Genomic DNA, 16,721 nt, shown 5'->3' on the forward strand with positions numbered 1-16,721 from the left:
TGGCTGTCCTGGAACACACTCTGTAGACCAGGCTGGCCTCAAACTCAGAAATCCGCCTGCCTCTGCCTTCCAAGTGCTGAAATTAAAGGCGTGTGCCACCACGCCCGGCGGAACTGTTTTTCTTTTCTTTTCTTTTCTTTTAAAAAGATTTATTTTTTATTTATTTTATGTGTATGAGTACACTGTAGCTGTTTAGATGCCCCGCTCGCTCAGGCATAATTTACTGCAGCTGTCTTCAGATGCACCAGAAGAGGGCGTCTGATCTCATTACAGGTGGTTGCGAGCCACCGTGTGGTGGCTGAGATCCGAACTCAGGACCTTCGGAAGAGCAGTCAGTGCTCTTACCCACTGAGCCATCTCGCCAGCCCTGGAGCTGTTTTTCAATTCCAAAAACCTTTAGAGATGACTAAGAACTCAGGATGACCTGTACTTCTGATCCCTGGCACACTTCCAAGTATTCATCTCTCCATATTTATCAGTGCTTGCCTAACACATTAGTCCTGGGAGTTAGCATTATGTTCCCCATTTACCAGAATAATGACCTTGTATTTAACCCATGGGAATGGGCACAGATTTTTCAGTACAAGAATGACATGGTTGCTGGGCGGTGGTGGCGCACGCCTTTGATCCCAGCACTTGGGAGGCAGAGGCAGGGGGATTTCTGAGTTTGAGGCCAGCCTGGTCTACAGAGTGAGTTCCAGGATAGCCAGGGCTACACAGAGAAACCCTGTCGGTGGGGGGGGGGGGAATGACATGGTTTTAGACAGCAGCAGTATCCTAAGGAGTAGCTATTAATACATCAAGGCTTTTAAAGGTCTCGACCAAGGCAGAGCATGGACTCTTTAGATCTGTTCAGGTAAAGTAGCGTCATAGCAGGAGATGAAAACACATCCACGCTCAGCACCCTTAGTGTGAGAAAAGCTAAGAACCCAGGATATGATTGCATCAAAGGACAGGGACTTTCCATTTTCAGTACAGTGAACTCTGCGATCTTTGTTGGTGGTGTGTGAGACAGAGTCTCTCTACTTAGTGATGACTGGAACTCACTCTGTAGACCAGGCTACCCTCAAACTCACAGAAGATCTGCCTGCCTCTGTTTCCCAAGTCCTGGAATTAAAGGTGTGTGCCACCCTGCCTAGCTAACTCAAAGATCTTGCTGTCTATTTGAGAGGTGTCTCCAAAGACTTGGAGCACCACATGAGAAAAGGAAAGGTTTTGAGTTATTTGGTGGCTGGTGAGATGGCCCAGTGGAGAAAAGGCCCTTGCTATAAAAGCATCATGACTTGAGTTGATCCCCAGAACCCATGGAAAAGTCAAAGAGAGCGCTGACTCTGTAGAGCCCTCTGATCTCTACTCCCTCCCCATATGTTTTGTTTCTTTTTGGAGATAGGGTCTGGTTGTGTATCCCTGACTGGCCTGGACTCACTGTATAGACCTCAAACTTGTAGAGATCCACCTGCCTGGATTAAAGCTGTGCAGGGATTACAGGTGTGGACCGTGATGCCTGCCCATTATTGTTTTAAGCTATTTTGATGTAAGAGGTGTAGTCCAGTTGGTAGAATGCTTGCTTGCCTAGCATACACGAAGCCCTAGACTGGATTTCTTAGCAGACCCTGTATCAAAAAGATTTAAAAGTCAGAACTAGGGGCTGATGAGATGGCTCAGTGGTTAAGAGTACCGACTGCTTTTCCAAAGGTCCTGAGTTCAATTCCCAGCAACCACATGGTGGCTCACAACCACCTGTAATGAGATCTGATGCCCTCTTCTGGTGTGTGTGAAGACAGCTACAGTGTACTTATTTATAATAATAAAGAAGCCAGGCAGTGGTGGCTCATGCCTTTAATCCCAGCACTTGGGAGGCAGAGGCAGGTGGATTTCTAAGTTCGAGGCCAGCCTGGTCTACAAAGTAAGTTCCAGGACAGCCAAGGCTACAACAGAGAAACCCTGTCTCGAAAAAAACAAAAACAAAAACAAAAAATAATAAAAAATAAAATAAAATCAATCAATCAATCTTTGGGCCGGAGCAAGTGGGGCTGCTGACTGGAGCAAACAGAGGTCCTAAATCCAATTCCTAACAACCAGAAGAAGACTCACAACTATCTGTACAGCTACAGTGTGTACTCATATACATAAAATAAATAAATCTTTTTTTAAAAAGTCAGAACTGGCGAGGTGGCTCAGTGGTTAAGTGTACTTACTTGCAGCAGGGAAGTGGTGGCGTGTGCCTTTACTCTCATAGGCAGGCATATCTCTGAGTTTGAGGCTTTCATGGTCTACGGAGTGAGTTCCAAGACAGCCAAAGCTATAGAGAAATCTTGTCTTGAAGAAAAAGAAAGAGTACTTACTTGCTGCTCTTCTAGAGGACCTGGGTTCATTTTCCAGCACCCATGTCATGGTTACAGCCATCTGTAACTTCAGTTCCAGGGAATCTGGCACCTTCTTCCCAGCCTCTGTGAATATTAGGGACACATGTGGTGCACGGCCATACATATATACAAACAGAACACCCACATATATTGAAAAAAATTTATTTGGGGGCCAGTTGTTAAAACAAATGTCTGCAATAAAGAGGATTGCTGAGAGTTTTAGGCCAGCCTGGTCTGCATAATGAAACCCAGTCTCAAAGAGGAGAAGAATACTGCAGATGCACAGAGAAGACTGACACCAAGGTCACGGTCAAATAGGATCAAGTGTCAGTCTCTATCCACTGTTCTCCCCAGGCCTGCTCACTCGGTATCACCTGCATAGTTTCTTGGTTTCTAGGCTAGCTGTTTGTTGTCCTTGAGAGTACTGGGAAATCTTCATCCCTGAACTGCTAGCTTTCCTACGTCATCTTTCACTCCCCTTTATTTTTGATGGTGACCACAGGAATGAAGAAAGTTGCTGAGACAGGATCTCTCTGTGTAGTCCAGACTGGGCTTAAACTCAGGCGTCCTGAGTGTTAGGATTATAGGCATGAGCCACAATATCCCAGCTTTCACCTTTGTTTTTTGTTGTTTTCTGTCCAGTTTGTTTCATTGGTTAGTTTTTTTTCCAGGCAGGGTTTCATTGTGAAGCCCTGACTGTTCTGGAATTTGATGTGAAGACCAAGCTGACCTTGAACTCAGAGAGATCCACCTGCCTCTGCCTCCTGAGATTAAAGTTATGTGTCACCACTACCCAGCTTTTTTCTGCCCACTTTAAGGTCATTCTGTTGTCAGGAAACACATACACACACACACAGACACACAGACACACAGACACATACACACACAGACACACATACACAGTATAGCTTAAGAGATGAGAAAGGCTTGCAGTGGGGATTTTTGTGGTGGGAGCGGTGAGAGCCCTTGTGGGGATTTCCCACTCTGATAGAGAAAGATTTAAGAGCCTTTCATTGTGCTTTGTCCTAGAAGTGTGGAAGTCTGATTACCAGGTGGAGAAGGACCCCAGAGACCCGCAGAAACAAGCAAGGTCACTTGCAACCCTCAAGAACCAACCAGCAACTGAAGAAAGAGGCAGTCTCTTTGGAAAGACATTCAATCTAAACACAGACTTTGTTTCACTAAGACAAGTTCCCTACAAATACGACTTATATGAAAAAACTTTGAAGTACAATTCAGACTTACTTAGCAGTAGAAGCTGTGTAAGAAGGAAAGGAGACGGGTGTGGTGGATTTGGGGATCCACTTCTGTACCTGAAGCAAGAGAAACCCCATGCTGGACTGGAATACTCAGAATATAATGGAAATGGAAGGGCTCTCTGCCATAAGGATGCCATCTTTAAACATCAGAAAATTAAGAGCTTGGTTCAACCTTTTGTCTGTAATTACTGTGACAAGACCTTCTCCTTCAAGTCCCTGCTCGTTAGTCACAAGAGGATCCACACAGGAGAAAAGCCCTATGATTGTAATGTGTGCCAGAAAACCTTCTCCCATAAGGCCAACCTCATCAAACATCAGAGAATTCATACTGGAGAGAAACCTTTTGAATGTCCTGAGTGTGGAAAAGCATTTACCCACCAGTCAAACCTTATCGTGCACCAAAGAGCACATATGGAGAAGAAGCCCTATGGATGCAATGAATGTGGAAAGACGTTTGCTCAGAAGTTTGAACTCACCACACACCAGAGAATTCATACAGGAGAGCGGCCCTATGAGTGTAACGAATGCGCAAAAACCTTCTTTAAGAAATCAAACCTCATCATACATCAGAAAATTCATACAGGGGAGAAACGCTATGAGTGCAGTGAGTGTGGGAAGTCATTCATCCAGAACTCACAGCTCATCATCCACAGGAGAACTCACACTGGGGAGAAGCCCTATGAATGCACAGAATGTGGCAAGACATTCAGCCAGAGGTCGACTCTTAGGTTACACTTGAGAATCCATACAGGAGAGAAACCCTACGAGTGTGCGGAGTGTGGGAAGGCCTTCAGCAGGAAGTCTAGACTCAGTGTCCACCAGAGGGTTCACATGGGGTAGTCCTGAGGCTACAAGCAGACTGCTGCAGAAAACCTGTCAGGCCAGAATTCTTACAGTGAGGGGGAAGCCCTCATGAAGATATTGAAGGAACCTGGGAAATTCTATTGAGATGTAATCTATCTCAAAAACTTTAGAAAAAAATGATACCTAAGAATATTATACTGAGGCTGGAGAAATGGCTCAGCGGTTAAGAGCACTGACTGCTCTTCCAGAGGTCCTGACTTCAGTTCCCAAAAACCACATGGTGGCTCACAACCATCTGTAATGAGATCCAATGCCACCTTTTGGTATGTCTGAAGAGAGAGACAGTGTACTCATATACATAAAATAAATAATTTTTTTAAAAAGATTATACTGAAAGTTATAATATCCAGCTAAAGAGTACATATCTAAATATATGTATTACTTCAGTATATATATATATATATATATATTCAGATCTAATTGTAAATATACATACCCAGCTCTGTTTCCATGAGCTTTTTTGGCTTTTTAGGCTTCTGGGGATCAAATCTAGGGTCTTACCTGTGCTAGGCAAGATTCTTCTTTCTTTTTTTAAAACCACTGATCAGGTGTGGTGTGGGTTTTTGGAAGTTCAAAGCCCTCCTCCAGTGATATACCTAATCCTTACAAAACAGTTCTACCAACTGGAGACCAAGTATTCAAACTTGAACGTATAAGGGCCATTCTCATTCAAACCACAACAATAAATTAGACTTCAGTGGTTTCCATATAGTGGTGCACACCCTTAGTCCCAGTACATGGGAGGCAGAGGCAGGCAAATCTAAGTCTGGTCTACATAGTAAGACCCTTTTAAATGAAGATTTAAAAAAAAAAAGTGCCACTACTAAGACTTTATATTAACCGAGTTATAGCACAGTTTGGTTTAGAAAAATTTACCATTTAAAAATGAGTGACACGTTCACTGAAAAGTGTAGTGTGTAGGAGCGAACTCCCAGATCAGATAATATGAGCATATGACAGTTTGGTTTTTTTCAAATAAAGATCCGGAGACCTGCATCGGTATGTTTGAGTACCTGTCTCCCCTGCCCCGGCTCTGGAGTCATAAGGAGCCCAGCTTTTTATATGGGTCCTGGCCGTCAAGCTTGCCCCTTCTGCTTTCAAGGCTAGCACCTCACAAAGCCATACCCCAAGTCCCAGCATGTTTCCTTTATGACACCCTTTATATCTGTATTGATCTTTGAACCTTGCGCCTCTGACTCATCAGTCCTGGCACATTTGGTGGCCCAGACAGAATACAGTGCAGCCTTGGAAGACCATAGTTTCCAGCCTTTCACCCTCAGAGGCTGCTGTGCCTCCAAGGCCTTATCTGCCTATAGGTGATGAGCTATCATTTAACCAAGAGCAAGTCCAGATTTGCATCCTCTACTTCACGTCCTTTGTCTTCCATCCTCCCCTGGCTGTTGTAGGGACTGAATCTGTCCCTGTAGCCGTGTCTGTCCATGTGTGTCCCTTACAAATGGTTTTTCTCTGTATTTATGGACATCACAGAAAGCATCACATGGGAAGGAATGAGGGTTAGCAAGAGATCAAGTCACTGACTCCAACTAACCCTGACATCACTGTTCATGAGGCAGTCACTGTATGTGTGTGATACTTATGGTGGATGTCCAGTCTACAGGATTGCTTTCAACCTCTGTTTTGTTGCTTTTGACAAATCATTACTAGGGTCATGGGCATGAAATACATAATTTAAGATTACAGGTTGTAGGGCTAGAGAGATGGTTCAGCCGGTAAGAGCACTGACTGCTCTTCCGAAGGTCCTGAGTTCAAATCCCAGCAACCACATGGTAGCTAACAACCACCTGTAATGATATCTGCTGCCCTCTTCTGGTGTGTCTGAAGACAGCTACAGTGTACTTATTTATTATAATAAATCAATCTTTGGGCCGGAGCGAGCAGGGACTAAGCAAGCGTGGCTAACCAGAGTGAGCGGCGTCTGCCAGAGGTCTACCAGAGCAAGGAGCAAGCGGGCTGACTGGAGCGAGTAGAGGTCCTAAAATGTCAATTCCCAACAACCAGATGAAGGCTCACAACTATCTGTACAGCTACAGTGTGTACTCATATACATAAAATAAATAAATCTTAAAAAAAAAAAAAAGATTACAGGTTGTAAAGGGGATGTAAGCAGAAGTCCAAAGCCAATAATGTTGGACTGCAACCTTGTTCTCTCAAAGGCACATTAAACAGGCTGAGTACACAGGAGGATACCAGTCTTCATTCTTAAGTGACCCCAAGGTGTATTACTAACTCAAGGTCCAGAAAAAGTACCAGTCTCCTAAGAGTATAAGATTTTTATTATAATCTACTGCCACTGGAAGTCCTTTACGCTGTGAGTCTAGACCATTGTCCACCAAGGTACAATCTGAAGTGTTCCTTTGGAACCTTGTAGAGAGCCATACTTCCTGCTTACATGTTGGTGACACATAAAGACCAGAGTAAGGTTGAGGACCTCGCCCCTTCTGAAAGCCTCTCACTCTCCATACAGAGTATGGCTGGCCAAAGCAGCGGGAGGCAAAGCTGCATTCATGGTAAGGATGCTCTTCCCTCCTCCCCGTTCCCCCACCTGTCTTTTCAACTGTCCTTCAGAGCAGGATGCAGCTCCTGTGTCTAAAGCATAACTTTGTGCATAACTCTTTCCTAGCCAGTCCCTGTTCTGAGAGACCTCCTGAGAAGGGTTCTACAGGTTGGGGATTTAGCTCAGTGATAGGCCTGGGTTCTGTCCTCAGCTGGGGTTAGGGTGTGGAGGAGACAAGAAGCCAGGAGGTGGTAGCACAAGCCTTTAATCCCAGCGCTTGGGGAGGCAGAGGCAGATCTCTGAGGTCCCCGATACCAGCCTGGTGTACAGAGCAAGTTCCAGGACAGCCGAGGCTACACAAAACCTCTGTCTTAAGGAAGGAAAGAAAGAAAGAGGCCTTCATTTTTTTTTTCCAGGATGTCCAGCCCTACCCTTCCTCAGGGGCAGTTCAAGACCAATTTCCCTTTGTAAGTGGGTCCCTTGAGTTGAGTCAGCATGACCAAACTAAGTGGTTGGCTCTGGAGTGAATCAGTTTCATCTCCACAAATGAAGATAGCATCCATTTCCCAGAACACCCCAGCTTAGAGCATGCCTCCATCGCGGTTTGTCGTGAGATGACAGAGGAGGTTCACTGCCCCCCAACTGATGCCTTTGACAGGAATGATGCAGGCTGGCAGGCCACCTCAGAGTCTCAGACCTCCACATGACTCTGACTCATTCCTGGGATTTCTTCTCAAAAGTTGACCTCATGGAGGGAGGGCTGGAGAGATGGCTCAGTGGGTCAGAGCACTGGCCGCTCTTCCAGGCGTCCTGAGTTCAATTCCCAGCAACCATATGGTGGCTCACAACCATCTGTAATGGGGTCTGATGCACTCTTCTGGTGTGTGTCTGAAGACAGCTGCAGTGTACTCGTATAAATAAAACTTTAAAAAAAAAAAAAAGAATTAGCTCAGTTTGACTCCTAGATTCTGAAAAAGGGAGAGCACACTTATTTTCCCTTATAACAAAGTTAAGGAAAATAAAAAAGAACTCTCAGGTCAAGAATGTTCCGCTTCACCGGGCAGTAGCACACGCCTTTAATCCCAGCACTTGGGAGGCAGAGGCAGGCGGATTTCTGAGTTCGAGGCCAGCCTGGTCTACAGAGTGAGCTCCAGGATAGCCAGGGCTACACAGAGAAACCCTGTCTCGGGAAAAAAAAAAAATGAACGTTCCACTTCATGGCACACCACTGTATCACTGAGTCTATGAGGAGACTTGTCATACTTAGGAAAAGACTCAGACCTCTTAGCCCAGGACTGTAGGAAGTGGCTGCGGCCTTCCAGACTGCTGTGGGAAAGACATCATATGCCTGACTAGATTTTCCCACACTAGCCTTGTCTCCCCTAACTCAGCCCCAGCTGACATCCTGACGGCTCTGTGCACACTCAAGCTCCTGTTCAATCTGGTTTCTCTGCGGCCATCCTCCACCTGCTCCCTCCTTTGATGACTTCCTCTGCAGCTCCTCTTCCTTTCTTACCTGGTGTCATGGTGTCATAGTTCAACTGCCATCTTCACCCAAACCTAGGGTCACCTGGGAAGAGGGAACCTCAGCTGAAGACCTGTCCAGCTCAGATTGACCTGTGGCCATGTCGTGAGGCATTTTCTTAATTTCTAGTCTCCATGAGAGTCTCAGTTCACTGTGGGTGGCGCCATCCCTAGGTGAGTCGGAGCTGTAGAAAGAGAGGCAGCAAGCCAGAGGGAGAACAAGCCACTAGGCTTGTAGTTCCTGCGTAAGAAGTTCCTGCTCTGACTTCCCTCAGTGGTAGGTTGTGAACAGGCAGTATAAGCCAGATAAACCTCCTCAAGGTACTTTTGGTCATGATGTTTATCAAAGCAATAGAAAAAGAACATGGTCTTGATGTGTAGTCTCCCTCACACACTTGCTCCAGAACTTGACACAGAGAACCCAGAGAGCATTAAAAAGCCATACCCTCTCAGAAAACATCCTTCCCCTTTACAGGTGTCTAATGATGTCAACAGCAAACAAAAAAACAAACAAGCCTGACCCAAATTCACATTTTAAAAAGGAACTTTGCCTGCCGATCATCTCCCTCATTTATTTTATTTTTTATTTTGTTATCTTCTTATTTGCTTAATATTATCTGTTTAATGTATATGAGTACACTGTTGCTATCTCCAGACACACCAGAAGAGGGCATCAGATCCCATTACAGATGGTTGTGAGCCACCCTGTGGTTGCTGGGAATTTAACTCAGGACCTCTAGAAGAGCAATCAGTGCTCTTAACCACTGAGCCATCTCTCCAGCCCATCATCTCCCTAAAAAAAAATTTAATTATATTTTGTAATTAGTGAGGTTGGGAAGGGGTGTGTGTGCCTTAGTGCACATGTGAAGGTCAGAGGGCAACTCTAGAGAGTCCGTTCCCTCTTTCTGCCCTACCTGGGCTCCTGGGATCAAAATCAGGTCATTAAGTTTGCCAAGCATCTCGTGCTATGACCACAATGTCACTGGGCTCTTGTAACATCCCATAACTCCACCTCTCCTGCTATGGTGCTCATTATAGTGACGATTTACATTGGTGGATTGGCTCAGGCCACATGTATCCCTGCAGCAGCCACTCCCTGGACTGCAACAGCTCCCACCACCAGCCTGTGCTATGAAGGACAGCTATTGAGGAGCCTGTTAGTCACAAAGGTCCCTCTTACAAGTATATTCCTTAGTGGTTTGGTGGATGCATGTGTCTTCATGGTGTCTGCCTCGGACACACACCGACCGTGGAGCCTCCAGCCTCCTCCTCCATCACAGGCTATAATTCTAATGTTTCTGCCTTGCCCGGTGTGCTCCGTAGCTTTTGCATGCTACCAGGAACCATCTGGCAGGAGAATGGCACCTTCTCCTAGGGGCCTAACCAGAGTGTGAAATCACATGGCCTGGAATAGCAGTCCCCGATGGATAAAGTCGCTTATGTCAGGCTCCCAGTGCTGGGTCAGCTCCCGTGGGATATAGTCTCCCTCCTTTCTTCCCAGGCCTAGACACCATGACAGCTGGGAACTAAGCGTACACGAATGAGGAGCTGGTGTGTATGTCCTTGGGTGTCTGGGGAAGGAGTGTGGCCTCTGATAAGGAAAAGGGGTCCACTTCCAACTACTCCACACTCAGGAACTCTGAAGGCTTGAGGCTTCAAGCTACATCAACCCAGAAGTCTACACCACTGAGTCTGGATCCTGTCTTGGGCGTGGTAGGCTATCTAAGCATGTGGAGAGAAGACCACTCAGGAATTTGCTCTCTCCTACGACTTGTGCGATCCCGAGATCAAATTCAGGTGTCTGGCCCCTGAAAACACATCTATGCTCTCACCCCCCCACACACACACACACTTCATTCCTAATTTTTAAAAATTTTATGTATGGGGGGGTGTTGACTGCATGTAAGTCTGTGCCCCATTTGCATGAAGTACTTTTGCAGGTCAGAAGAGGGCGTCAGAACCCCTGGAACTGAAGTTAGAGAAGGCTGACATGTGGGTGCCAAGAACTTAACCCTGGGTCCTCTGTAAGAGCAACTGATCGCTCAACCTCTGCGCCATCTCCAGCCCCACACTTCCTTTGAAATTGTCAGGTTAATTACACTTGGCTTCTTGCCCTTTTCCGAAGCCTTTCTGTACGTTTAGCAACAACCACACAATTCTACTGTCCTCCTAGTTTCTCTCTCCCCGCTATTTCTCAAACTCCCGATATTTAAAAACCATTAATGAGTTCTATTCCACCAGTAGGCTGTCTTCATTGGGCATAGTGCTCCGTTTCTCTAATCAAGCCTAGCACTCTGGAGGCTGGGGCAGGAAGCCATTCTAAGTTCTGCGGCAGAGACTGTCTCCAAGACAAAACAAACAAAATAAAACCTATCATGATTCAGCTGTGGAAAGGTCCGATGAGCTCATTGTCACCTTAGACCTGGGCTACCCAGACTTCCTCCACAAAAAAGTGAGGGCTCCTGGAGCCATAGGTGTTCGGCCGTGCAAGCCCAGAGTCCTGTCTTGCTGTAGTCTTGAGTAGTTTGCTCCAGGGTTGGAGTTTCTAAGGAAGCAACCTGAGACCTGCAGGAAACTTATCAGGGAAATCTCCAAGCTGGAGAAGGGAGAGAGGGAACAGAAACCCAGACAGGCAAAGAGGAGCAGAGTAGGCTTCGACCTGGTCGGATGTTGGAGTCTGAGAGACCAGGGTCTTTAAGTTCTCACAAACTAATTGCTGGAAGCTGAGGGCACAGGAGGGAGATGAGGGCACAGGAGGAAGCTGAGAGCACAGGAGGGCGATGAGACCTCGCCTGAGACCAGGCCCTTCAGCTGAGTACTCTCTTTAAAAAAAAAAAAAAATGGCCAGCTGAAGGCTCTCAGCCACAAAATGCAGCTAGGCCTACCTCCTGCAGTTCTGGAAGGGAGCAGCTGTTGTGAAGTACCCTGGGCGAGCGCAGATGAAGGCCATATCTGGATAAGCCCCGACTGCTGGCTTTATACATTTCAGCTGGTAGAAAGCAAGATCACCTTCCAGGGAGCTGAGGAACAAGGCCTGATTAACAAGGGCTGACTAGAAACAGGCAGGCCAATCAGGACAGCCCATAATTGGCTTGTTTGGTGCTTGTTTTGTTTTTGAGACAGGGTCTCTCTCTATAGCCCTGGCTGTCCTGGAACTTACATTTAGATCAGGCTGGTCTCGAACACACAAAATTCCACCTGCTTCTCAAGTGCTGGGATTACAGGTGTTCACATGGTATCTAGTATTTTTCTCCATAGTTGTTATGTATACTTGGACAAATTGGGGAATATGAGTCTGGTTTTTCTTTGGGATTTTGTTTTTCTGTTTTGAGACAGGTTCATGTTGTAACTCTAGCCTGCATACCCCAGGCTGACATTGACTTCAGAATAGAGAATCACATCTCCTGGAACCAGGATTACAGACAGTTGTGGGTCCCCATGTGGGTGCTCAGGTCTGGTGGAAGGGCACAGTGTTCTTAACTGCGTCCTGGGCCATCTCCCCAGCCCTAGGTTACCCTTGAACTCAGGGTAAGCTGCACTCAACTAAACCCCACTCCCCCAATCCTCCTCAACCTCTGTAGTGCTGGGATTGCCTACATTAGACACCACGCCACCTGGAGTCTGCCTTTCAAGTGTAGATTTTGTAATAGTTGAGTACATAGCAAGTATATTTGATGAGAAGTTAGCATGTAAATAGAGATGTGTTAGAAATACAAATTACACTCAGGTTCAAAGAATTCTTATACAAACTAGGATATTCGTAATTTCAAAGTAAAATTCAAATGGTTTAATGTTGAAATAATATTTGAGTATATTGGAGTAAATACATTGTTAAAATGAGTTCACCTATTTCTTTTTGGTATGGAACTGGGTTAGAAAATGACTGCAGTTTTCATACTGACCACCAGGTGGCAACCCTATCTCAGAACTACTATGTTCAGCCTCCTCCAGAAGGAACTCTGGGACTTGCCTGGAGAGAAATGGACCTAGGTTTGTGTTTACTGTTCTGTTTTCATATTAATTACATTTTACATCTGGCCTGATTGCAATCTTTGAGGTGCCTTGTTTCAAGTCCCCCTTCCCCTCTGCTTGGCCTTTCTCTTTTTTGTTTTACTTTTCACAAATTCCACCCTAAACCAAGACTGTTTTCATGCTCTGAATAACTAAGTTGCCCGGGGAAGCCTTAGCCTCAACATCATACCATCAGAACATCTAACATTCTACAGGGAGAGAAAAAGTATTATGAAGAACTCTGAGAAATGTAGAAAGGACTCCAGCCCCATGCTTACCAGCAGGCTGGGCTAGTGTGACTCTGGCTCACCCTGCGGAACCACCCAGACACAACGGAGAAGAAGCCGATGGGAGCCAGGAGCTGTGGTCAGGGCTGTGGCCAGCGGCCGAGGCTGAGGATGGACTGTGGGAAGATCAAATGGGGAGGAAAGGGCCTGCACCTGCTGTTTCTTCTCCTTGCTCTGACACCTTGGCCAGGTGGTGCCAGCCACAGGCCCCCCTCAAACAGCTCCTTCACTCCTCAGAATACAGGGGCCAGGGGCAACCGAGGAGCCAGAGAAGATCACCCCCTGGTTCCCATCCTCTTCCTCCAAGTCCCCTCTGGACGTCACACAGAGACCAAGCATTTCCCTGGTGTTCGGGCAAGTGGGCCTCTTCCACCAGCTCACCCACCACTTCTGTCTGCTTGATTTTGGGACTTTGCAATGAGAAAAGAAAATACTTGAGAAGAAAACTCCCTCATTGGGATTACATATTCTGTTAGAAATAGGAACATCTGGGGATGTGGGCAAGATTCAAAACAGGCAAAATAAACATAGTAAACAAAAGATGTTAGCAATCAAGTAATGAAAACCATTAAAGAATCCACTAGGGCTAGAGAGATGGCTCAGATGTGTGAAGGTGTGTCTTCCTAACTTCAGGATCCAAATCAGAGGTGTGTGTCTTTCAACCTCAAAAGTCCAGAAACAAGCAGGTCCAAGCGGAAAATCACTGGATGCTCTTCCAGAGGTCCTGAGTTCAGTTCCCAGTAACCAGCTGGTAGCTCAAAACCATCTGTAATGAGATCTGGTGCCCTCTTTCTGGCCTGCAGGCATACATACAGGCAGAACACTGTATACATAATAAATAAATCTGTTAAAATTAATTATTTTATTTATTTATATTGGGACATTAAATAAATCCAGTAGAAGCTGGGCTATGATGGCTCATGTGCCTGTAATCCCAGCACTCAGGGAGGCAGAGGTAGGCAGATCTCTGAGTTTAGGGCCAGTCTGATCTACAGAGGGAGTTCCAAGACAGCCAGAGCTATACAGAAAAACCCTGTGTATTATTAGTCAAGGTTTTCTAGAGTCCCAGAACTTAGGAAAGGAGTCTCTTTCTCTCTATATATAAAAAGGGAACTTATTGGAATGACTTACAGGCTGCAGTCCAGCCAATCCAGCAGTGGCTAGCTGTGATGGGAAAGTTCAAGCATCTAGTAGTTGCTCAGCCCACAAGGCTGGGTGTCTCAGCTGGTCTTCTGTATGTGCTGGAATCCTAAAGAAGTAGGCTTCAATGCCAGTGAAGGAATGGATGTGCTAGCAAGGAGAGGGCAAGCAGGCTTCCTTCTTATATGTCCTTATATAGTCTTCTGGCAGAAGGTGTATCTTCCAACTTCAAGATCCACATCAGAGGTGTGTGTCTTCCTATTTCAAAGGTCCAGGCTAGAGTGGATTCACCCACTTCAAACCAAGCAGAAAATCTCTCACAGGTGTGCCCTCCATGTCTGGATTGTAGTTCATTCCAGATATAGCCAAGTTGACAACCAAGAATAGCCATCACAACCTGCTCAAATAGCCTCCCCCCCACAAAGAATCCAGGTATCAAAACTAGAGTTATTGACAGGGGAATGAATGGTAGGTAGCTCAGGCCTATAATCCCAGCACTCAGGAGGCTGAAACAGGAGGATTGCCATGACTTTGAATACAGAATGAACTCCTTAGTGAGTTTCAGAGCAGCCTAAATTTCAGAGTGAAACTCTATCTCAAAACAGACAACAAAAAGTCTGTTGTGATTGCAGTAACAGTAATAGGTGAACACTCATAATAAAATCAGTGCTTCAGAGAAATTAGTGATTAGGTCAGGGTAAAGAATGCTTCTAGAAACAGGAAAGGGAAAAAAAATTAAGACAAGCAGTGTGTAAGATACAAGAGACAGGTCAGACGCCAGTACCTAGATAACTGGAGGCCAGAGAGCATGATAAAGTCAGAGGGATACAAATCTCCATCTGAAGAAATAATGGAGGTACATTCCTCAGATTTCAGAAAAGATTCAATTTACCCAGAGGTAAAGCAGGTGGCTGGCGTCCTGAAAACCCGTAGTTCCAGTTTTCAGGGGCTGAAGCTGTGTTACCCTTGGAGGCTGAGACCAGCCTGGGCAACCCAGTGAGATCCAATCTCAAAAACACACATTTGAGATGGCGAATGCTCCACGCTGTTTTCTAAATCACACTACACTGGGTGCCGCCTCAGGCTGCAGGAATGGAGCTGCGGTGAGAAAGTCCGTGCAGAGGCTGCCACAGGCTGGGGTCCATACAAGACTCTATCTCAAAAACAAACAAACAACAACAAAGACTTTTTTTCCCTTACAAAATAGCATTTATAAGTTCCAGACACAAAGATGTAATGTCTCTGGTGGCCATCATTTAACCTGTTTTAATATGCATAATTAGAGCATCAATTAACCCGTTATCATACACATTAGCAGAGTCCCTAAGGCAGATGACAGGCAGATACAGTATTTGGGAAAGGGATGGCTGAGAAATTTTCTGAGAAAATTTCCCTCCTGAGAGCTGGGATCAAAGGTGAGGGCCACCATGCCCAGGTAAATTCTGTTTATTTTTATTGCACATATGTATTATGTGTGTGTGGGGGTACATATATGTCAGCATGTGCTTTTACAGGTCAGAGGACAGCTCTGTGGAGTGGGTTCTCTCCTTCCTCTTTATGTGGGTCCCCAGGCAAAGAAGTGTGTCTCCAGCACAAGGTTCACCACTGTTAGATGACTGGCCAAGGACTACTGCCTTCCAGAGAACGCTGTGGGTCTAGTTGGTTCTAAGAGAAATAGCCTGAGTTCTGACCTAGGGTGGGGTTCTAAGAAGGCGGGGCGGGGGGAGGCAGAAAGAAAGGCCATTGGGGTATATGTAGCTTAGAGAGGAGCCAGTAATCTATTCCCTTGGTAGATGACAGGGATCATTCCATGCCACGTACACTTTGCGTGATGGCGGTATCTGAGGCGTAAACTTCAAGGAAAATCAGTCTCCTGCCTCCGCATTGTCGCCTGGCACCCCAAACTCAGAGGTGGCCCAGATATGTCCTCATACTAGTGTGCTAGGAACTCACCAAGATATCATTTTCTTACAGCTAGCAAGAGAAAATTCGGACATTGCTTTCTGACCTTCACCAATGTTTCCAACTATCCGAGTTTAATGTTTTAAGTACTAGAGAGTAATTGAAAGGTTTCTCTCACTCTAGGACATTAGCTGAAGGTGTTAGGTCGGATTCCCCTCTGCCTGCCTCCGGCAAGAACCAGAGAATTAACATAAGAATACCTCAACAGGGAGGGCTCCACCCCTCTTCCTCCTGTATCATTTCTAGCTACCAGACCCTACTGACTTGTGTGTGGGGGTCGCTTGCCTACGTGACTTCAGTCTAGCACTAGGACTGGGAGAAGAAGGACTTGGACACACATGCAGGACTAGCACTAGAACTTAGATGGGCTAGGACTCAGATTCATGTATCTCTCGGAGTCCCCCGGGCCCAAGTGTTCTGGGCCCGGGGGATGCAGCACCAGTCCCCCTGGCCCAAGTGCTCTGGGCCCGGGGGATGCAGCACCAGTTCAGAGGAGATAGCTGCTGCTTTAGACCCAGTATGTTTCAGATAGCCTCAGATGTACCTCAACTGTTGAGCTGCCAGATTTTTCATTTCTCTTTTGCAATGATTGTAAAAGCCTCATGTCAATTTTAAAGAAATACACTCAGACCTTACACACTGGTGTCTAGTCTGTTTGTCAAAAAGCCGAATCCCGTGCCCACCTGGCCAGAACCTCTCGTCCTGCCGAACAAGGGACCCCGCAAGAAATCCCGGTCCGTGGCAATTCCAGTCTCCTGTCCTCTGGATCACAAAGACACAGAGAGAGCCAGTG

General features: G+C 46.1%; 1 protein-coding gene across 3 annotated transcripts in view; it reads left to right on the plus strand.

Moving 5' to 3' along the window:
* Positions 1 to 6,691, plus strand: part of Zfp1 (ZFP1 zinc finger protein) — a 35,329-nt gene extending 28,638 nt beyond the window's left edge. For 2 of the 3 annotated variants that reach the window (XM_031341470.1, XM_031341472.1), the window contains exon 4: positions 3,396 to 6,691. In XM_031341470.1, coding sequence (XP_031197330.1) covers positions 3,396 to 4,465 — 1,070 coding nt within the window. In that variant the 3' untranslated portion in view covers positions 4,466 to 6,691. The remainder of the gene's footprint in view (positions 1 to 3,395) is intronic. The other variant, XM_031341471.1, reaches the window with a different exon arrangement.
* Positions 6,692 to 16,721: the final 10,030 nt, after the last annotated feature.

This window comes from Mastomys coucha, unplaced genomic scaffold (genome assembly GCF_008632895.1).
Source record: "Mastomys coucha isolate ucsf_1 unplaced genomic scaffold, UCSF_Mcou_1 pScaffold22, whole genome shotgun sequence".
Classification (NCBI taxonomy): Eukaryota; Metazoa; Chordata; class Mammalia; order Rodentia; family Muridae; genus Mastomys; species Mastomys coucha.